At 40.4% G+C, this 23,731-nt stretch overlaps 1 protein-coding gene across 1 annotated transcript in view; it reads left to right on the plus strand.

Annotated features, from left to right (window-relative positions):
- LOC101705049 (adhesion G protein-coupled receptor E3) overlaps positions 1-23,731 on the plus strand; it is a 110,181-nt gene that overhangs the window by 62,862 nt on the left and 23,588 nt on the right. The window contains 2 exon segments of the mRNA XM_013068385.3: positions 15,950-17,936; positions 19,687-19,806. Coding sequence (XP_012923839.1) covers positions 17,741-17,936; positions 19,687-19,806 — 316 coding nt within the window. The 5' untranslated portion in view covers positions 15,950-17,740.

The following is a 23,731-nucleotide window of genomic DNA, read 5'->3' on the forward strand; positions in this document are numbered from 1 at the left end:
TGCAATGGAGACTAAGAGAACGATACAAAAAATCAATGAAGCCAAGAATTGGTTCTTCAAAAGAATCAACAAAATTGACAAACCTTTAGCCAATGTCAGAAAAAGGAAAGAAAAGGCCCAAATCCATGCAATTAGGAATGAAAAGGGGGAAATTACAACAGACCCAGCAGAAATACAGAGGATCATCAATACCTATTTCCAGAACATATATGCCAATAAGATGGACAACACAGAAGAAATGGACAGATTCCTAGATACATAAGAATTACCAAAGTTGAACAAAGAAGACCTAAAAATTCTGAACAACCCAATATCAACCAATGAAATTGAAAATGTAATTAAAAACTTATCAACTAAGAAAAGCCCGGGCCCTGGTGGCTTCACTGCTGAATTCTACAAGACATTTAGAGAGGAACTGCTGCCACTAATGTTTAAACTCTTCAATGAAATTGAAAGGGAAGCAATACCCCCAAATTCATTCCTGGAAGGAAGCATCACCTTGATCCCCAAAGCAGAGAAAGACCCAACTGAAAAAGAGAACTATAGGCCAATCTCACTAATGAACATAGATGCAGAAATCCTTAATAAGATACTGGCAAACAGAATGCAGAAGATCATCAAGAAGATCATACACCCTGATCAAGTGGGATTCATCCCAGGGATGCAGGGATGGTTCAATATAAGAAAATCAATCAATGTAATACACTATATCAATAGAGCCAAGAACAAAAACCATATGATTATCTCCATAGATGCAGAAAAAGCATTTGACAAAATCCAACATGCATTTATGATAAAAACCCTACAAAAAATTGTAATAGATGGTCTCTACCTCAAACTGATAGAAGTCATCTATGAAAAACCAACAGCCAATATCATACTAAATGGTCAAAAACTGAAATCCTTCACACTAAAATCAGGAACCAAGACAAGGATGTCCACTATCACCACTCTTGTTCAATATAGTTCTGGAAACATTAGCCACAGCAATTAGACAAGAGAAAGAAATAAAAGGAATAAAGATAGGTAATGAAGAAGTCAAATTGTCATTATTTTGCACATGACATGATACTCTATATAGAAGACCCCAAGAACTCCACCAAAAGTCTTCTAGACTTAATAACCAAATTCAGTCAAGTAGCTGGTTACAAGGTCAACACACGAAAAATCAATAGCTTTCCTCTACACCAATGACAGACTCACTGAGAAAGAAATAGGGCAAATAATTCCTTTCACAATAGCATCCAAAAAACTGAAAACCTAGGAATCATCCTAACAAAAGAAATCAAAGACCTCTTCTCTGAAAACTATGGCACTCTGAAAAGAGAGATTGAAGATGATATCAGAAAATTTAAAGACATCCCCTGCTCCTGGGTAGGAAGGATTAATATAGTGAAAATGGCCATACTTCCAAAACTGCTATATAGATTTAATGCAATTCCAATTGAGATCCCAGCAGCATGCTTCATAGACCTCAAGAAAACAATCCAAAAATTCATTTGGAACAAGAAGAGACCCAGAATAGCAAAAGCAATTCTAGGTCACAGAGACATGGCTGGGGGTATCACAATCCCCAATCTGAAACTATACTACAAAGCTACTGTGATAAATACAGCATGGTACTGGCAAAGAAGCAGACCTGAGGACCAGTGAAACAGATTAGAAGATGCAGAAACAATGCCAGACACACTCAGCCATCTCATCTTCGATAAAGGAGCCAACCACCCTCACTGGAGGAAAGATAGCCTCTTTAATAAATGGTGCTGGAAAAATTGGGCTTCAGCTTGCCAAAGATTAAAACTCGACCTGTATCTCTCACCATGCACTAAACTAAAATCAAAATGGATTAAAGATTTAAATATTAAAATAGAAAGTCTGAACCAGTTAGAACAGAGGTTAGGTAGAACTCTTGAAGACACTGATGTAGGAAAAAATTTTATGAACAAAACCTCAGTTGCCCATGAACTAGCACAAACAATCAACAAGTGGGATCTCTTCTTATTAAAAAGCTTCTGCACAGCAAGAGAAACCACCAGCAGTGTGAAGAGACAACCCACAATGTGGGAAAAAAATCTTTACCTGCACTTCCTCAGACAAAGGTCTACTATCTCGAATCTATAAAGAACTTAAAAAGATCAGACCTCTCAAATTTAAAGACCCAGTTTGAAAATGGGCATCTGAAATGAACAGACATTTCTCAGACAAAGAAGTAGAAATAGCAAATAAATACATGAAAAAATGTTCAACATCACTGGTCATTCAAGAGATGCAAGTGAAAACAATGCTGAGATTCCACCTCACTCCAGAAAGAATGGCTGCTATCATGAAATCAACCAATAAAAAATGCTGGCAGGACTGTGGGGAAAGAGAAACCCTGCTCCACTGCTGGTGGGAGTGTAGACTGGTGTAACCACTGTGGAAATCAGTATGGAGATACCTCAAAGAACTAGGACCGGAAGTCCCATTTGACCCCGCTATTCCACTGCTGGGGATCTTCCCCAAAGAATTAAAAGAATCATACCACAGTGATATATGTGTGCCCATGTTCATAGCAGCACAATTTGTGATAGCTAAAACTTGGAAACAGCCTAAATGCCCATCAACTGGAGACTGAATAAAGAAAATGTGGGGTTTTTTATAAAATGGAGTACTACTCAGCCATAAAAAATGAGAAATTAGAGACATTTATAGCTAAGTGGATGCACATTGAGGCGATACTCTTAAGTGAAATAAATAGGACACACATGTATAAATACCAAATAGTTTCTCTGGTGTGAGAAACTGAAAGTGTAAATAGGGACTAAATGTATAATAGGTAATGTGAAATAGGAAGAAAAGGGGCAAAGGGGAAGGAAGTGGGAAGGCTAGGGGAAAGGATAGAAGGGAATGGGATTAATATGAGAAAATGGAAAAATAGGAACAAAATCTTAAGCAGGGTTAGCAATCTTATTTGTAGACAAAGTAGATTTCAAACCAAAACTAATTGAGAGACAAAGATGATCACTATATCCTTTTAAAGGGAACAATCCAAGAGGAAGAGATGACAATCCTAAATATCTGTGACCCAGAGGATCGTCAATACCTACTTTGAGAAGTTGTACTCTAATAAAATGGAAAACAGAGAAAAAATGGACAGATTCCTAGATACATACAAATTGCCAAAATTAAATGAAGAAGATATAGAAATTCTAAACACCCCAATAACAATGAGTGAAATTGAAAATGTAATAAAAAAACTTGCCAACAAAGAAAAGCCCAGGCTCTGATGGCTTCACTGCTGAATTCTACAAGACATTTAAAGAACTATCGTCATTACTCTTTAAACTCATCAAGGAAATTAAAAGGGAAGCAATACTTCCAAATTCATTCCTGGAAGCAAGTGTTACTTTGATCCTAAAACCAGGGAAAGACCCAACCCAAAAAGAGAACTACAGACCAATCTCCCTAATGAACATAGATGTAAAAATCCTCAACAAGGGCAGAGGATTTAGCTCAGTGGTTCTGGCGCCTGCCTTGCAAGCACAAGGTCCTGAGTTTGAGCCCCCATACCAAAAAAAAAAGAAAATTACAAAATATCAGTGGGCTGGGGATTTAGCTCAGTGGTTCTGCCACCTGCCTCACAAGCACAAGGACCCGAGTTCAATCCCTGGTACCAAAACAAAAAAAACAAAACAAAAATCCTCAACAAGATACTGGCAAACAGAATACAGAGGGTCATCAAGAAGATCATACACCCTGAACAAGTTGGACTTATCCCAGGCATGCAAGGATGGTTCAACATCCATACATCAATAAATGTAATACACAATATTAATAGAGTCAAGGAAGAAAACCACATGATCATCTCAATAGATGCAGAAAAAGCATTTGACAAAATCCAACACTCATTCATGATAAAAATGCTACAGAAAATTGTAATAAAAGGGCTTTATCTCAACCTGATTAAGGCTATCTATGAAAAACCAACAGCCAACATCATACTAAATGGTCAAAAACTGAAAACTTTCAGGCTAAAATCAGGAACAAGACAAGGATACCCACTATCACCACTCCTGTTCAATATTATTCTGGAAACATTAGCCATAGCAATTAGAAAAGAGAAAGAAATAAAAGGAATAAAGATAGGAAAGGAAGAAGTTAAATGGTCATTATTTGCTGATGATATGATACTTTACATAGAAGATCCAAACAACTCAGTCAAAAGTCTTCTAGACCTAATTGACAGACTCAGTAGAGTAGCTGGATACAAGGTCAACACTCAAAAAACAATAGCCTTCTTATACGCAAATAGCAGACTCATTGAGAGAGAAATTCGGGAAATAATTCCTTTTACAATAGCTTCTAGAAAACTGAAATATCTAGGAATCAATCTAACAAAGGAAGCAAAAGACCTCTACACTGAAAACTACAGCATTTTGAAGAAGGAGATCGAAGAGGATATAAGAAAATGGAAAGATATCCCTTGTTCCTGGGTAGGAAGAACCAATATAGTGAAAATGGCCATACTTCCAAAACTACTATATAGATACAATGCAATGCCAATTGAAATTCCAACAATATACTTCACAGAGCTAGAGAAAACAATCCAAAAATTCATTTGGAACCAGAAGAGACCTAGAAGAGCCAAAGCAATTCTAGGCAACAGAGACATGGCTAGGGGCATCACAATCCCCAACTTGAAACTCTACTACAAAGCTACTGTGATAAAAACAGCATGGTACTGGCAAAGAAACAGACCCAAAGATCAGTGGAATAGATTAGAAGATGCAGAAACAACTCCAGACATACCCAGCCACCTCATCTTTGACAAAGGAGCCAACCGCCCTCATTGGAGGAAAGATAGCCTCTTTAATAAATGGTGTTGGAAAAACTGGATTTCAACCTGCCAAAGATTAAAACTAGACCCATACCTACCACTATGCACTAAACTAAGATTGAAGTGGATTAAAGATCTAAATATTAAGACAGAAACACTAAACTTGCTGGAAGATAAGTTAGGTAGAACTCTTGATGACATTGGCATAGGAAAAGACCTTATGAACAAATCTTCAGTAGCCCTGGAGCAAGCACAAATAATCAACAACTGGGATCTCATTGTATTAAAAAGCTTCTGCACTGCAAAAGAAACTACCAACAGAACTAAGAGACAACATACAATGTGGGAAGAAATTTTTAGCAGCTGTACCTCAGACAAAGGTCTACTTTGAGAATATATAAAGAACTGAAAAAAATCAGACCCCCCCCAAATTCAAAGACCCAATTCAAAAATGGGCATCTGAAATGAACAGACATTTCTCAGACAAAGAAGTAAAAACAGCAAATAAATATATGAAAAAATGTTCAACATCACTGGTCATTCAAGAGATGCAGATGAGGGGCCAGGGATTTAGCTCAGTGGTTCCAGTGCCTCGCAAGCGCAAGGTCCCGAGTTCAATCCCCGGTACCAAAAAAAAAAAAAAAAGATGCAGATGAAAACAACACTGAGGTTTCACCTCACCCCACAAAGAATGGTTGCTATCAAGAAATCAACCAATAACAAATGCTTGCGGGGGTGTGGAGAGAAAGGAACCCTTCTCCATTGTTCGTGGGAATGTAGATTGGTGCAAGCACTGTGGAAATCAGCATGGAGATACCTCAAAGAACTAGGACTACAGGTCCCATTTGACCCAGCTATTCCCCTACTGGGAATCTTCCCCAAAGAATTAAAAGAATCATACCACAGTGATATATGTGCACCTATGTTTATAGCAGCACAGTTTGTAATAGCTAAAGCTTGGAAACAGCCCAAGTGCCCATCGACTGGCAACTGGATAAAGAAGATGTGGTTTTTCTATAAAATGGAGTACTACTCAGCGGTAAAGAATGAGAAACTAGAGACATTTATAGCTAAATGGATGCATATTGAGGCCATACTCTTAAGTGAAATAAATAGGACACACGTGTAAATACCAAATAGTTTCTCTAGTGGGAGAAACTGAAAGTGTAAATAAGGATGAAAATGATTTAAATGAATAATTGATAATTTGAAATAAGAAAAGGTCCAAGGGTTTGGGGCTGGCAGGAGGGGAAGGGGAAAGGGAAGAAGGGAAAGGAAAAATTATGAGAAAGAAAAAAAAATGGAATCAAAGTGTGTGTAAATAGGGAAGGGTGGAGTGGGTGAAGGGTGCACAGGTAATGGGAGAAAAAATAAGAACTAAGATACATCATGTTCAGGTACAAACACCCAATGATAAATGTAAATGTATTGTATACCTAAAATGTACCAATAAATATATAAATTAAAAATATATATATCAGGGGCTGACTGAGAGATAAAGTGAGTGCTAATGATGATCATGCGAGCCTGGGAGGTAGGATCAATTTTGGTGTATTTCTGAAGGGCCTCAGTGAGGTGTGACAGAAACTGTGCTGGGTTTTTTTTCATGGGTTGAGTTATTTTCCTAATTTTATCAAATTTAACAGATTTGTGAGCTGTCTTTTTTAAACCTTCTAAGGCAGAGAGTCATATGGTCTCTGTGGCCTCTATCTGTCTGACCTAGTTGATAGTCCCACTGTGGTCTTCTCTCAAGCCAGCCTGTGCTCCCACTGGCTTGGTGTTATCAGCAGCATGAAATTTATCTGTTATGGTCTGGGCTGCTGTCCAAACTCCTTCCTTATCCTCAGGGAAGAAGTCAGTATCACATAGATATCATGCCAAGTCAGATCATAGAACAGAGTCAAGTAACAAAATTTTTTGATGTAGGAGTCAGGGTCGGAGGAAAAAGAGCCACAAAACTTTTTAATTTGAGAAAGATTTGTGAGTGAGAAAGGGACATGGACTCTGATAATACCTTCTGTTTCTGCCACCTCCCAGAGAGGCATGATGGTGGGAGGGGGGGAGGGCTGGAAGGTGGGATATCAGACACGAGTGTGAGGAGGGGAAATGGGAGGTGTGGGCAGTTTTGGCTGCAGTGAGTGTAAACATTATGGGGAAGGAGAGCATGAGGGGGCGGCCGAGGGTGCCAAGGCTGATGAGGTGGAAGGATTGTAGGGCGGGGGTGGAGGGGGGGTCGGCTGGGTTGAAGTTAGTCATGTTTGGTTCTGAGCTGAGATTGGAAGTGGGGGTGAAACCACGTGAGTGAGGAGAATTTGGGGGGTGGAGCAGGACTGACAAAGAGAAGGGTGGTGCAGAGGTAGATGAAACCCTGTACATAGGGGACTTCAGATCATTTGCCATTGTGATAACAGAAATGGTGGAGGTCGCGAAGAATATTCGGGTCGAAGGTTCCATTTTCTGGTCATTGGGACCCATTATCTAATCACATAGAGACCATACTTGGTTGCAGTAAGAAATAAGCCATTTAGGCTTGACATTGTCAGCGAGCCCAAGTTTTTAAATTAGCCAATAGGCATCCCAGCGGGGTTGATCATGGGGGTTTGGATTGAACAGTTCCCATAATAAAGGGAGGCCAGATATGTAAGGTGAGTAACAGAAAAGAGCTCCTGAGGAGAAGGGCAAGAGGGAGAAGCATCCTCATCCCCTTTGCCAATCTTTGCGGGGGAGAGAGAGCATGAGGGGATGTGAGCTGATGGGGTATCCCCCAGAGGCAGCGGTCCTGGCCACAGGCGAGAAGAGTCTGTCTGACTTAGCACTAAGATTTTTTGAGTTAGAACACTGAGAGGCAGAGGACCCGAAAGAGAGGCTAATCTGAGTACTCACCCAGGAATTGAAGGCCAGTGTGGATGTTAAGCGTCAGCAATGGCAGGAGTGAAGGCACCGGGTTGAGTGTTGGCTTAGCAGGGTCCAAGAAGGATGGTGGGGAGGCCAATCAACCCCAGCCAAAGGGGGGATAATCACAAAATCCCAATCACATCCCTCCCAGGTGCTCGGCACCAATAACGAGAGAAATAAAATGAGCCAAAACACGAACACCCAAAGCGAGTTGTTTATTAAGGGACAGAGCTGCCAGGCTGTCTCGAACAATGGTGAGAGCAGCAACCAGGGGCTGGCTGGGTGAGGTTTATAAGGGCTGGGGGAGTATGGTGGAGGCAGATGATTGGCTATGACTCGGGGCGAGGCAGGAAAAAGCAGGTCTTTGTTCTCTCTGGAATGACTCGTTTCCTGTAGGCAGGGGCCATTTTAGGATGCAGGGTTGCAGGGCCATTTTATCTAGCAGAGAACTTTATCAATATGTACAGAGTTGTGCAGAGCAATCCTTTTATTTAAGTTGATATGTAGTCTACTCACATCTTCATCATTTAGCAATTTTGTACAAAACTAGCAATTAATTTGTAAACACTGCCAGAATATTTTCTAGCTGGTTTGTAATTTTTTAAGAGTGTTACCTTGTTTTTGGTTTTTTGTTGTCATTGTTGTGGTTGTGATTGTTTTCATTTTTGTCTTACATGTAGACTTGTAAATAGAATTGCAGTATTTAAAGCATTAGCTTTCAGGAAAAGCAAGTAGGAATTCAGTGCATGCATGACAACTTGTGCGTATGAGAAGGAAGGGTTGGAAGGAAAATGCCTTGCAGAGGAAGTTGAGTGGCAATTGTCAGAGTGTAGGAATTTCTCTTCCTACATTGTACATGATTTTGTAACAGGGAAGTATTTCTCCCAAGATTGAGAGTAAGCAAACTACTAATCAGTTTAGCTTTGTGTTATATGCTAGTTTTAAAAAGAAAATATGTAATGTAATGTATAAAAAACAAACAAAAAAAGCTTTTATGATGGATTTTGTAAATAGATTTGTTACAAGGTGACCTGTTCTCTTAGCTGTGGTCTTACCACTTCAAATGAATGTAATCTGAATAAATTTTATATGGTAAAGAATCAATAAATGATTTTTTAAGAAAAAATAAAAATCAAAAAAATGAAGTTCCTCCTGGAGGAACAAAGGAAGGAGGTAATGTCACCAAAGCCCAGAAGCTGGGGAAGGTCCTGAAAGCTGGAAGCTCAGAGAGGTAACCAGTGTTTGTGATGCCACAGGAGGGGGCCAGGTAGTCTGGCTGTTCCCTTCTGCTTTATAAAAATCTGCCAATGCTTCCCATTGGCTGCACCTGTCAGGAAGCTGGAGGGTAATAAATTGTGTCAAGAAGAGCTGTTAATAAAACAAAACAGAAGAGTGGTGGGTATAGATCTGAGGGCAAATTGGCAGTTGACTGGTGGCTTTTTAAAAAATGCAAAGTCAGGGCCGGGGATTTAGCTCAGTGGCTCCGGCACCTCCCTCAAAAGCACAAGGTCCTGAGTTCAATCCCCGGTACCAAAAAAAAAAAAAATGCAAAGTCTCACACTGGGTGTGGTGTTGCACACCTGTAATCCCAGCACTCTGGAGGCTGACGCTGGAGGATCACTGTGAGTTCAAGGCCAGCCTGGGCTTTACAGTGAGTTCAAGGCCATGGAATACACAGTGAAACTGTCTCAAAAGAAATACAACGTCTTGGGCCAGGGATTTAGCTCAGTGGTACTGCACCTGCCTTGCAAGTGCAAGGTCCTGAGTTCGATCCCCAGTACCAAAAAAATAAAGTCTTTTGCTTACAAATATAGATGATAGTACAGATAGTCTATTTCAACCTGTGTTGTTTAAATATGCTCCCATTAAATAACACTTATGTATCATTTAATATAATATATGATAATGAAAGGATTACTCCCATCCAAGCTGTCTTGGTCACTTTCCCATCTTTGGGACACAATGCCCAACACCCATGACTTAAAGGAGGAGAGGTCTATGTTGGCTCAGGTTTTTAGAGGATTCAGTCCATAGTTACTTGCCTTCAAGATGCAAAGGGCATGGTGGAAAGGCCTGGGCAGAGGAAAGCCATTCATCACACAGCAGCCAGGAAGTGAAGAGAGAAAAGAGGATCCAGGGACAAAAAGGCACCCTTCCAGATCATACCCCAGTGACCACTCTTTGACACATACCTAATGAACTCATCCATGCATGAATCCACTGATGAGTACAGTACTCCAAGATCCAGTCACCTTCCACACTCATGAGACTTTTGGGAGATATTTTAGATCTAAACCATACCAGAAGCTACTCTCAAGAAGTGAAACTTCTGCCAAAATGTATAAGAAAGGAGGAAGGAAGGAAGGAAACTTCCTTATCTCTCAGTCATTATCTCCCAATTTGTTCTGTTCCCTTTTGTAGACCCCCCTTCTACATATCATTTTGATAAACCAATTGTGGTATTAGTCATTCACACATTAGAAACTATAAACTTCTGACTTCATAAAAACTTGTGTTCCCATTTGTGATAATATATGACATCCTAATATCATTACAGATAACTTTCATTTGTATAATTGTATACTTGAAAGACTAAGTTGTACCACTCTATATTATAGTTTTATATTGTAAAGACTATATGCTAATGTCATACTATATACACTTGATAAATACTGAATGGGTAGGGGAAACAGAACTGGAGATGTAGCTTAGTAGTAGAGCCCATCCTTGGTATGCATGAAGCCCCAGGTTCAATTCTCAGTTTTCCCCTTATGAAGCTGGGGATTGAACCCAGGGATACATATAGATATAGATCCTTGCCATATATGTATATATTTTTGCCTTTGGGAGCAGAGCATAGTTCAGTAATGGAGTGCCTGCCTAACATGCATGAGTCCCTGGGTTTGATCCCCAACACCAAAATATAAAAAATAAAATGACTGCCCCATCTAGAAAGGCAATGAGAAAGGTCAGCTACTTTTTAGTAACAAGAGTATTTCTCCCACCAAGGGGAGATAGTCCTACAGCATTCAAACCCCCTTTCCCATGCTTTCCCAGGTCTCAGGTAGAGGTGTATGCACTGGATCTGAATGAGCTCTGTCTCTGACAGAGAAGTGAAACAAAAAGGGAGGTTACTGAGCTCTAAACGCACCCTTTCCCTATTCCTTATCACTAGCTCAGACATTCAAAAAGTACCTGTAGAATGAATTAATGAAAAAGGAGTGAATGAAACTTGAATTGAATTAGTCTTTTATTAAGCAACAGACATGTCCATTGACAATGCATATAAATTCTACCTGGGTTCTAGTGTTAATCTGTTAAACTCACTGTATTTTATAAGAAAGAAAATGCCTTTGGTTATTTTCCTGGTTTTAAGAGTTCAGTGAGGGGCAGTGAAGCTCAGCTGGTCCCAACACCCAGAAGGAAGCTCCCCCGCTACCATCCCAGGCTCCTAGGGCCAAGAAGGTGAGCTGGTCCCAGCACCCGGAAGGAAGCTCCCCGCCTCCATCCCAGGCTCTTAGGGCAGAGAAGCTCAGTGGGTTCCAGCACCCGGAAGGAAGCTCCCCACCTCCATCCCAGGCTCCTAGGGCAGTGAAGCTCAGCCGGTCCCAGCACCCAGAAGGAAGCTCCCCTGCTGCCATCCCAAGCTCCTAGGGCACAGAAGGTGAGCTGCATGGGTGCCAGAAGCACCCCCACCCCCCCAGCCCCCCATGGAAATGAGAAGACACATAAACAAGCCTCAAAAACAGACTTCCAGATCACCTACAGCAACCCCAAAGGGAAATGAGATGGAGCACTCTGATACACAACCACCTGGACTCTCTGAACTGGCAACAAAAGAGGATCTGGAAAAAATGAAATCAGAAATAATTACTCAGATAACAGCAAAGATTTTGCTCATGCTGCAAGATATGATTAATAAATCTAGAGAGGACACAGATGAAAAAAAATAGAGGATCTGAGGAACATGATGGAATCCCAACATAGGAAACAAATGGAATCCATAAAACAGATAAAAACAGATTTCCAAGAGATCAAAAACTCCATCAAAAGTCTGTGCAGCAGAATGAACCAATGTGAGGATAGAATTTCACATACAGAAGATAAGATTGCAATTAGTGAGGAGGAAAAGAAAAATTGCTTTAAAATTTTAAGGGAACATGAGAAATCAATCCAGTAGCTGCTAGACAATGCAAAGAAGAATAACATAAGACTGATTGGAGTCAATGAAGAAAGAGGAGAGAGTGCAGATGACATAAAAAACTGTTCACAGAAGTGATGGCAGAAAACTTTCCAAGGAGGGGAAAAGAACTTGACATACAGATAAGTGAGGCATATAGGACTCCAGCTAACTTTAATCCAAAAAAATCTACACATAGGCATATAATAGCTAGGATTCCAGAAATCCAACAGAAGAATAAAATTCTACAAGCAGTGAGAGAAAAGAAACAAATCACATACAAAGGAAAGCCCATCAGAATCACAGCAGACTTCTCAATGCAAACCCTCAAGGCAAGAAGAGCTTGGAGTGATGTATTCCAATCCCTAAAGGAAAACAGCCTCCAACCCAGATTGATGTACCCTGCAAAACTATCTTTCAAAATTGATGGAGAAATAAGATGCTTTCATGATAAAGAGCACCTCAGGAACTTCAGGAATACCAAACTGGCACTCCAAAAAGTTTTAGACAATACCCTAGGAAAAGACAATGAGGATCACAACCCCAGGAAGCCCAGCAGAAGGAATCCATTGGGTGTGACAAATTAAATGCAAAGGGGGAGAATCCAACAAAAAGAAAAAGTCATGACAGGGCTTTTAAAACTTTTGACTTCATCTCCCTAATGAGTGTATAATTCAATCTTATTATTGTACTGATTAATATTTTTCTGATTCTAGAATTGCACACCATTCCTTGTGCTATACTGGCTATTTATTATCTTCTTATGTCTACATTTTAATTGGGTTGTCTGTTAATGAGCTCTAAGAATTCTTTATATATTCTGTTCATAGGTTATATGCATTGTAAATATGGTCTATTTAAGGACTACTTTTCATTTTAATGATGTCTTTAAATAGTTCTAAATTTTGATGGAATCTCATCAATTTTTTTTCTTTTATACATCATGGTTTTTATATCCTAGGTAGTTCTTGCCTACCCTGAATTCATAAATATTTTCCCTTATAATTTCTTCTTAAAGTTTTATACTTTTAGGCTTTCTTATTTAGGTTCATAGATCCCTTCAAGTTATTTTGATGTATGGAAAAAAAGGGTTGAGGTTAATTTTTTATATACGGATACCAGGTGTTCTAGTGCCATTTGCTGAAGACACTATCTCTTCCTTGGCTCTTGAATCGAGTTTATATTCCATAAAATGCTAATGTTAAATAATTTTTCAAAACTCAGTGGACCATATGTGTGGTTCTATTCCTAGATTCTCTGTTTTATTCAAATGATCTATATGTCTTTTCTTACACCAACACTGCCTTGATTACTGTAGCTTTAGAAGAAGTCTTAAAATTGGGTGCTAAATGTCTTCCAACACTGTTTTTGTTTTTGTTTTTGGCTTTTCTGGGTCCTTTGTACTCCTACATAACTTTAAAATTTCAATATCCAGTTCTTCATTTATAGCAAGTATACACAGACCTGAATTTTTATTATACCTTGTGTTTTCTAATCCTGCTAAATTCAAGTACAAGTTCTAGGGACTCCTAGAGATTTCTTAGTATTTTCTCTGTAGATGATCATTTCATCTACATATAAAGATTTTGCTTCTGCCATGCCAATCCTATCCTAGTTGTGTCATTTTATTGCCAGACTATTTTGGTTTAGATCTATGTTTCAAAGTCTAATGGACAGATGAAGAGTAGGCATATATGCCCTTGTTCCCCACTTTAGGGAGAAAGCATTGTATCATCTCCATTCATAGAAGGAGTTTTTGTTGGAAGTATGGAGTGCATGTCTTTGATCTGTTGAGAAGGTTCTGTTCTACTTCTGATAGCGTTTACCATGGACAGCTGTAGAATTTAGTCCAATACTCTTTCTCCATCTAGTGACAGGATCATATGGCTTTCTCCTTTCCTCTGTTAAAATGATGACTTTTGGGGGTGGATCTTCCAATGCTGAACCAACACTGCCATCCCTATAACAAAACCACTTTCTACATACTGCCAGATCTGATTTCTAAGAGTTTGTTTTGTTAAACAAATTTCTATCTATGTTCATACTTTTTTCTTCTATTATCTTTATCCAATTTTAGGATTAGCACAATGTTGATTTCCTAAAACGAGGGGAGAAGTGTTCCTTCTTTTTTCTGCTTTAATTGTTTGATATAATTTATCAGTTAAAATGTTTATGAGCCTGCTGTTGTCATATAGGTAGGTTTTCAAGCTAGGAATATACTTTCTTTAATAGGTGCTATTCAAATTTTATATTTCCTCCAGAGTTAGTTTCATTAATTTGTCTTCTAAGTTACTTCTTAGAAGTTGTCAAATTTATTTCAAAAAAGATTTTTGTAATATGCTTTCTATATCTTTTTAAATTCTGTAAAATCTGTGGTAATGTCTCCTAGATCTTAATATTGTAATTTTAAAAATGTATAACTGATATTGTGTAACAGGAAGAAAACGTCTAAAAGAGCAGGGGAATTGGGAGGGGTAGGGGAAGGAAAAAAAGGGAAAGGAAAAAATATGAGAAGAGGAAAAAAATGCAAACAAGATCTTTGCAAATAGGGAAGGGTGGAGGGGTTGAAGGGAGGGCAAGGGAAGGGGAAAAAAAATAAGAACCAAGAGACTCATGTAATGGTACAAAATCCCAATGATGAATGTAACTGTATTATATACCTAAAATGTACCAATAAAGTTAATGGGGAAAAAAAAAGAGTTCAGTGAAATGCTTTAATGCAGATTGAGTCCATTTGGAGTTGTTTCCAAGGTTGGCAAGTACAAACAATCTTCATGACAGTTTGCAGTTTTTGGTCAAAAGGACAGTTTACTACACCAAGTATGGTTCCCTACAACAACATATATTAGACTCAATGTTGTAAATCAACATTCTTCACCTCTTAAGGCAAAACCATCAATATTACAAAAAAAAAAGCTCTTTGCGGGTTTTTGTTTCATTTTTGTGCTACAGGGGTTTAAACCCAGGGCCTTTGCACTGAGATACATTCCGAACCTTTTTTTTAAATTTTGAGACATGATATTGCTAAGTTGCTAAATGTTCAGGCTGCGCTCAAACTTGCAATCTTACTGCCTCCGCCTCCCAGAGAGCTGGGATGACAAGCATGCATCACCACAATCAGCTGATCTTTGCACTTTTTAGCAAATAGATACAGAGAAAACCAAGATACAGAACAAATATAGATTTGACCTCAACCTGATGGTAACAGGTATGCAAACATTGCTGGCTTTTCCTCGTCTTTCTTGAATAGAGATGGTTGTTCTCATAAGACCTAGGAAACAACACAAGGATCTTTATCAATAGTTCATAAGCAGAAACAGCTGCTCTAAATCTACACTTCTTCTCTATGAGTCTTTGCTAAAAAGGACAAAAGAAACCAGCCATGGTGTTGCATGGCTGTAATCCTAGCACTCCGGAAGCTGAGGCAGAAGGATCACCATGAATTCAAGGCCAGCATGGACTACATAGTGAATTCAAGGCCACCCTGCAATACAAAGCAAGACCCTGTCTCAAAGGAAAAATAAATACGTAAAAGATCAAAAGAGTATCTTGTAATAGTGATAACTATCAATTCCCAGGCAGGCTGAGACTTCCAATTTTCTGCCATTTCAATTATAATTTCCAGCCAATATTAAAGAATTTGTGCTTTTTCTGTGTTCTCTGTGCCAGGTTTCTCCACTGCAGTAACACTGATGTTCAGGCTCTGATAATCCTTTGAGGAGAGGGCTTTCTAGAGCATTGTAAGGTACTGAGCAGCATTCTGGCTTCTACCCACTAGATCCCCCTCATATCCGTCCCTGCCACAATTGTGACCACCAAAACTGTCCATACACTGCCAGATGTCCCCTGGGAGGGGGCAGGGGCAAAACTGCCCCAGTTAAAAACTATTGCTCTGCTCCATGATAGGGAACTCAGACTGTGAGCTCCTGAAAGACCAAGTAGCCTTCTCAGTGAACATAAAGAGAATGAGTTCAGTGTTTCTAGATGGAAAGTGGCCCACCTTACCTGCTCACCTGTCCACTCTTGGTTCCAATAGCAATTCTTGATATCTTTTGCAGAGATCAACTCATCAAAACCAATCAAAGAGGTGAGTGGTGGCTGATTTCTGGAATCTATCCAGGCTATAAAGATCAAGTAACAGGTATGTACAAAGCTCAAAATTAGCAAGTGGAGGTAATTTAGGACAGGGGTATGTATTACATATAAATATATATTATCTAACAGTAACATTATATTATGTATTATATGTTATATAATTACATATAATTACCCATTGTGTAATATATAATCATATAATATTGTTATATGGTACTATTATATATTATTACCTATAAAATATTATAGTATATATTATTAATAAAATTATATATGACTATGGTATTTATAATGCATGGTATATGTACATACTATCACTATATTTCACTATAGGTAAGTCATATATAACTATATAGCTGTCTATCTAGAGAGAGACACACAGTGTGTGTGTGTGTGTGTGTGTGTGTGTGTGTGTGTGTACACTACCCTCTAAAGACAGGGATCTGCCCCAGACCAAGAAAGGTTGTGAGAGAGAGGGTGTCTTAGAATATCCTGAGCCCCTACAATGAAGCAATCCAAATAGCCAATGGCTTCTTAAAAACGGATTTAAAAAATATTTTCATGAGGTGACAGATATTTCTACAAAAACATGCTGAAGCATTATCAGAAATAGCAAAAAGAAAATTATACACAAAATAATTGTCCTCCCAAAAAGGAAATACATGAAAAATTTTATTTGTGAAATACTATTAGTCTGCTTTTTCATTACTATAATAAAGTACCTGAGGTAGGCTAACTTTATAAAGAAAAGAAGTTTAGCTCATAATTCTGGAGATTCAAAGGCAGGGTGCTAGCTTGGCTCTGGTGAGCACCTCACGGCAGTTGATATCACAAAAGCAAGAGTCTGTGAGAGAGAGAGAGACAGACAAAGACAGAGAAAGACAGAGAAAAAGAGAGACAGTGACAGAAACAGAGACACAGAATCTGAGACAGAGGCAGAGACTGAGACTGAGACAGAATGAATCACAATCCCAAACAGAAAGCTAGAGACAAGTTCAGGGCTCAGGGTTGCTTTTATAATAGCTCACTCATACAAGAACTATTTTAATACCCTTCCTTGTTGACCGAGGCTACAACTCTTAAGGGTCCACAGCACCTCCTAACATCGCCACACTAAGGACAACATATGACAATTCCAGTACATGAACCCCTGGGGGACATATTCAAGTTATATCCAAACCATAGCACTATAATAGGCAAATTTCTTGATTTAACAAAGCAAGTTACAGAGTCTTCTGAGCTTCCGAGCTCATGATAGCTTCTGATCTATAATGCTCGTATTAACTTCATCACTAATGACATTACCAGGTCACTTTCTGTGGTGGGGGCTTCTTGTGCACAGTAGGATGGTGAGATGAGTCTCTGATGGCAATAGCAACCACCCTCTTATTGAACAACCAAAAATGCCTTTGACCATTAGCAAATGTCCCCAGCTGGGGGAGACAGATTTGTCCCCAGTTGAGAACTATTGGTGTACTTCTAGCAGACTTACATTAGTAAAGACTACATTAGTAAAGACTAACCTTTACATGGTTTTACCAGGCACAATGTTCCAAAAACAGCATCTCTTAACTATTTAATCTTTAAATGCTGTGGGATTCTTTGCCTGCCTTGAGTGAGTGCGTGACTTGCCTAAGATCACACAGCCAGTGAGTGGTGAAGTAAGGATGTGAACCTGAGTTCTTTGGCTCCAAACCTTGATTTCTATTCTCCTGTGGGTATGGTATTACTATGTTCTAACTTTTTAATTCTTCATGTCATCAAATCTACAAGATATTGTCAACAATTTTGAGCCACTTCTTACCAATGAGACCATCTGGGAAACAGGAGACAAGCAAAAAGTTGCATCCATGGCCTCAGCTTTCCTCCAGAATGTGGAATTAAAGGTTCTAAAAACTACCTTAAGCACTCCAGGGCAAAAACTCCAGAGAGCCCAAAACAGTGCTGTGGGTAAGAAGAAGATAAGGAATGATACACTCTGGGGACTGGTTACCAGCTGGGGCCTGGATTAAGAAATTAGGGAAAAAATAAGTACACTGGATTCGTCCATTTATCCTGCATAAAGCACTAGAAAATGAAACCTTATATAGGGTGAAAGGAGGTGGGTCAGGGATGACCAAAAGACATGAGAACATTTAGAGAAACTATGTTCACACTACCATGATTGTGCAGTGGTTTCACAATCATGTAAAACTCAACACATCATACACCTTGATAAATGCAGTTTATGGGAAATTAATGATCCCTCAGCAAAGCTGGTTTAAAAAATGAAAAACATTGCCAATAGTCTCCAATCCTGAATCTATAATTTTGACTTAAAAGTAATTTTTTCTTTTTGATTTATTTTTTCTAGTGCTAGGGATCTAACCTAGGGCCTTGTACATGCTAGGCAAGTGCACTATCACTGAGCCATATCTCTAGCCCTAAAAATATTTTTTGAAAATCAAGTGCCTAACCTGCTTGCAAAACTGGAATCTGGACACATTAGTTCAAAAATTAAACTATTTTCTAGATAAGTAACTTTCATCTCTCCCAATTTCATCAGTTCCTAAATTATTTGAACTAAGACTAGGCCCCTCATCTTACTGGGCCTCAGACTTCTCATCTATAAAATGGGGATAATTATAGTGATGTAATGCACTTCAACTAGAGTGGTAATTGCTACGGTTATGATTATTCTATTTTTCAACTTTAGCATTAAAACATTATTATACTTAATATGCTATTAAGGTTTACATCTAAAACATCCCTTAAAATTCTGACCTTCAGCCTGGGTGGAAGGTAGGTCACTGAAGGAGTGATCCTAAAGGGTTTATTTCCCTCCCTGGCTCCTCCCTTCACTCTGCTTCCTGGCTGCTATGGGATGAGCACCTGTCCTCTACCCAGGCCCTTCCATCATGTTCTTCTACATTGGAGCCAGCAGACTATGGACTGAATCCTCTAAAAATCGTGAGACAAAATAAACCTCTCCTCCCTTAAATTGTGGATGTTGGGTATTATGTCCTAGGGATGGGAAAATGACTAAGATACTTTTTGAAACTGTTTTGCAACATAAAAGGAGACATCATCTAGTTCAACAATTTTCAATTTGTGGCCAGCTCTGTGCTGTCTATTTTTGAAACTAAGTATTTTCATGAGTTTGTGTCTTTTTTTCCCAGTTCTACTGAGGTATAATTGACAAAATGAAATTGTACCTATTGAAGGTATACAATGTGATGATTTGATATACACACATATTATGGAATAAGTGTCATAACCAAGTTAATAGACACACTCATCATCTCACATAGTCACTTTTTTGTTGTTGTTCAGAACAAGACTTTATTAATAAAATAATTATGATTTTTGAAAAAAAAGTTTTAAAATGTTTACATAAATGTTAATATAGGTTAAACCACCCAAAAGACAAAGCAGAGTCAACAAAGTCACTGTTTTTATGACCTTTTTTCTTGAACACAATGCTCTTGTGATTTCGTTTTTGGGATTTTTGTTTTTGTTTTTGTTTTGAAATACTGGAGATTGAAGCCAGGGAGTGCTGGGCTACACCCCAGCTGTGTGCATGCATGTGTGTGTGCTGAGGATGGAAGGCAGACCGTCCATGCTAAGCAATCCCTCTATCCCAGAGCCACACCCAACCCAGCCCAAATGACAATGTCTTATAACATCAGTGAACCTGATCATTGTTTTCCTCCCTTACCAGCTGTTAAAGCTTGAGTGGTTGCACACAATTGCTCGGAAGAAGGAAACACATTCAGTTTAAATACTGAAGTGAACTCAGTGGACATCCATTGTGATGATGTCATCCAGGGAAATTTACAAGGTGTGTGTGGTGGCTACATGTGGAATCCTTCGTCTGCAGTCTTATCACTGTGGGTGTCGTGATGAAATGTACCCCGTGGTCTCTTTTCCAATGAATTTGTCACTTTACTGCCAAAGTGAAGGTTTCCTATTCTTCAGCATGGAAAAGTCTTCTTTACAATTTAGGGAGGTGGGGTGTTCTGCCTCTGACTCAGTTTGTGTTGAGCTTATCTGCAAGGTGATGCCAGGGAACAATAAGGGGTGGATTAGGGATTCCAGAGAAAAGGAACCTGTAGTGAGTCTGTGTGTGTGGAGTTAGAGAACAATTTTAAGGAATTGGCTCACATGACTGTGGAGCCTGACATATCTAGAACCTGCAGGTAGGTGGACAGGATGGAGACCCAGAGAAGTGAGATGGCAGCTTGAATCCAAAAACAGTCTGGAGGCAGAATTCTCTCTTCATTTGAAGATCCCAGTCTGCTTTCTGTGAAGGCCTTCAAATGGATGGATGAGATTAATCTCCACTTTACAGGGGGGAAATCGGCTTTACTCAGAGTCTACTGGCTTCAATATTCATCTCATCTATAAAAAATATACTTACACAGCAAACACAAAGGTTGGTATTTGACCAAATACCTAAATACCATGGCCAAGCCAAGTTGACACATAAAATAAATCATCACATAGATAAGAGGAAGTGAGACAGGGCAGAGACAGCAGCCTATTCAGGCATGTTAGGGAGCACATTACTGTGGGGACCATGAAATACAGCCCAAGTTATCTAATTCAAGAAGGAGCAGGAATGCTTATCCACCTGCTCTGACCCATCATTAGTCGAGGGTGGGGGGTGTCTTCTGAGGCAGTAACTTCCAGCCCCTTCCAGCCTACACTGGGTGCAGACCAAACATACATTTATTCCAGAGAAGGCTCCCAGGCAAAGCCATAGCTGCTTACAATAAAATCCATCAGCATACAAAGAAACCAAGAAGGGGTACCACATCCCCATCACCCAGCAATCCATCCCATCCAGCCCTGTCCCAACCCCACCAATCATGAGCTCTGCACAGTTTAACAAAGGGCCCTAATTTGGGCTCTTAGCCAAGATCAGGAACCAGCTCTGGTCCAAATACAACCCTCAGAGGGAGGCTGAGCTCCACAGCTGGGTCAAGGAACTCACAGGCCACTCCATGGGCCCTGACTTCCAGAAGGATCCAAGGATGAGCTCATGTTGTGTACATTCATGAGCAAGCAGTAGCTGCTCAGTCCAAGAAGCTAGAAGCCACAGGACAAGAGGGACCAAGGATTCATTGCCAGTCTGAAGCTGAAGGCCTGGAAGCTCCCTGGAGATTCGCTGGCAGGGGTCCACATTGATGAGCTAATGAAGCTGGAATCTGTTAGCAGCAGATGATGCCGGCAGTAAAAGACACACCCACTCGAGCAGAGTGGAGCTTTCCGGTGCAGACTGACTTCCTCCTTCTTCCCCTTTTCCTTCCATCTGGGCTGCAAGCTTACCTGATGGTGCCACCCACCGTCACACTAGTCTCCCTGTGTCTTAGTTACTTCTCTCTTTGCTGAGGCACAATTCCCAACACCTGCAAATGAAAGGAGAGGTTTATTTTGGCATACAGTTGGTAGAGGTTTCAGTCCATAGTTGGATGGCTCCAAATCAAGACGACATGGCACAAGAGCATAGTGGAGGACAGCTGCTCAGAGTGTGGTGGACAGGAAGCAGAGAGGGAGAAAGAAGGAGCTGGAGAGGGAAACTCTTCCAGGCCACACCCCCAGTGACTCATCTCTTCCAACCAAACCCTGCCTCCTACTAAATCGCTATAAGCCTCCATAATCCAATCATCTTCCCAAAGCCCCACATATAAGTGCATGAGGCTTTGGGGGAACATCTAGATATAAACCATAATACCACATTTGCTGGCCTACATGCCAGTATTCCTGGAAACCCTACACAGACACACACAAAAGTGTACTTCATAATCTTCTAGGTGTCTTTTAAGTCAGTCAAGTCCACAGTCATGATTAAAACAGAGGCAAATGATTGTTTGACAGTGTGTACGTGACACAGGGACAGGTGTCTCCCCTCGCACTGGTAGGGAAAACCAAGACAGAGGGGCTACAGAATGGTGTGGAATAAGGATCACATATTCAGGGAGGCAGCAGGGAAAGTTGGATGATACTATCATGAAGACCAGCCAGGGTGTCATGGGGCCACAGAAAGGCACCAATGAGCACCCCAGCCAGGTGGGCGCTAGCCAGCATCCCTACGGCCTCAAGAACCTGCTGCCCAAGGACCACACCACCATCAGCCTCCAGATGGATGCAAACAACTCAACCATGTGGGCACAGTGAGTCCAGGCACTTGGAGGCACATCTGCAACACCAAACTGAGGATCAACAAGTGTGACAACTCTTCTATGTCCCTGCAGATGGACTACATGCCGGGCATCAACCACAGCACCCATAACTTTGCCCTGACCAGCAGATATGCAACCCCCAAATACTTCTCACAGGGCTTGCAGCCCTTGGGACTCCACTGGGCACCGCAGCTTCATAGGAGAGGCCGCATGTAGCCCCTACTACCAAGAGTAGGCTGGCTACTGAGTGTCCTGACTCCCCACATTATCACCCTATCTGGATTTGGGGATTTGTGTGTGTGTGTGTTTGCATCTTTTTTTTTTTTAACATGTTCAGTGCTGCCCGTTGTGGGTCAGTGGATAGCTAGGTGAGACCAGGTTGGAGCCAAAGCTCTTTTTCCCATCCTGCTCTGGTTCTTTCACAGAACTGAGTCACCAGCCAGGCGTTGTGGTGCATGCCTGTAATCAATCCCAGCACTTGGGAGGCTGAGGCAGGAGGATAGCCACAAGTTTGAGGCCAGCCTGGCCTACATAGTGAGTTAATGCCAGCCTGAACTACATAGCAAGACTCTCAGAAACAAACAGTGGTGCCACCTCCTGCCTGGCTCGAAAGCGCAAGGTCCTGAGTTCAATCCCCAGTACCAAAACAAACAAACAAAAAGAACTGAGTCACCTGGAGGAAGGGAGAGGTGATATTGAAGTGCTGTGGGGTGGAGTGCCTGACCACAGACATCCAGCCAGCAGATTACTCAAGTTTTATAGGGCAGAGACCATGGCATAGAGGGTAAGGGGAACTGGCCTCAAATGATTTCCTGTTTCCTCATCTCTTTCCCAACAGCTTGTGTTTTCTGTTGCTGCAGAAGTTCCAGGCAGTTTTAATGAAAGAAAATAATGCTTTTTCTTTTTTTTCAGGGGGGTGAGGTAAAGGGGGTCGCTGGGAATTGGATCCCCTGGATCCAATTTTTAGACCCTAGGGTCTAAATATCTTGAGGGACTGGATTTCCTTAGGACCCTCCTTCAGAAAACTCTGACACTTCCCAGGGGACCAGTGAGGGAAACTGAGGCACAAACAGAACAATGGAGTTCTGAGTGGTTAAGACAAAGCCAGATCTCGCTCCCCATTAGCCCTTGGTGGAGACCACAGTTCTTCCCCTTCTGGGCCTGACCAGCTGTACTTACTATTTTGTACTCTGGGCCCTCACTACCCCTCCAAATACTGGACAGAGACCACCTCCCTAAGGGTACCAGACAATGAGATAATGTGGAATACCCAGTATGGACTAAAAGCAATAAAATCTGCACTTTTAAATTTTTGTATTAGTATGTGTTTGCAGTACATACTGTTTACATTCCTTGGGTGCCACTGGTAAACATTCATATCACATATTAATTCCTTTTTCTCCCCCTTTCCCTTCTCTCTCTCCTCCCTCCTTCAATCTCATGATCCAATTCCCATCTGAGAAAGATCTATCCCCCTATTTCCTATTATCTTTTATTTTGTTCTTTTTTAAGTAGAATAAAAAAGAGTGCCAAGAAAATAGGGCCAGGCTCTCTACAGCTTGTGCAAAATGTAATAGTTGT

The sequence above is a fragment of the Heterocephalus glaber genome, unplaced genomic scaffold (genome assembly GCF_053883595.1).
Source record: "Heterocephalus glaber isolate CG9 unplaced genomic scaffold, H.glaber_assembly_v1.0 deba00001760, whole genome shotgun sequence".
Taxonomy (NCBI): domain Eukaryota; kingdom Metazoa; phylum Chordata; class Mammalia; order Rodentia; family Bathyergidae; genus Heterocephalus; species Heterocephalus glaber.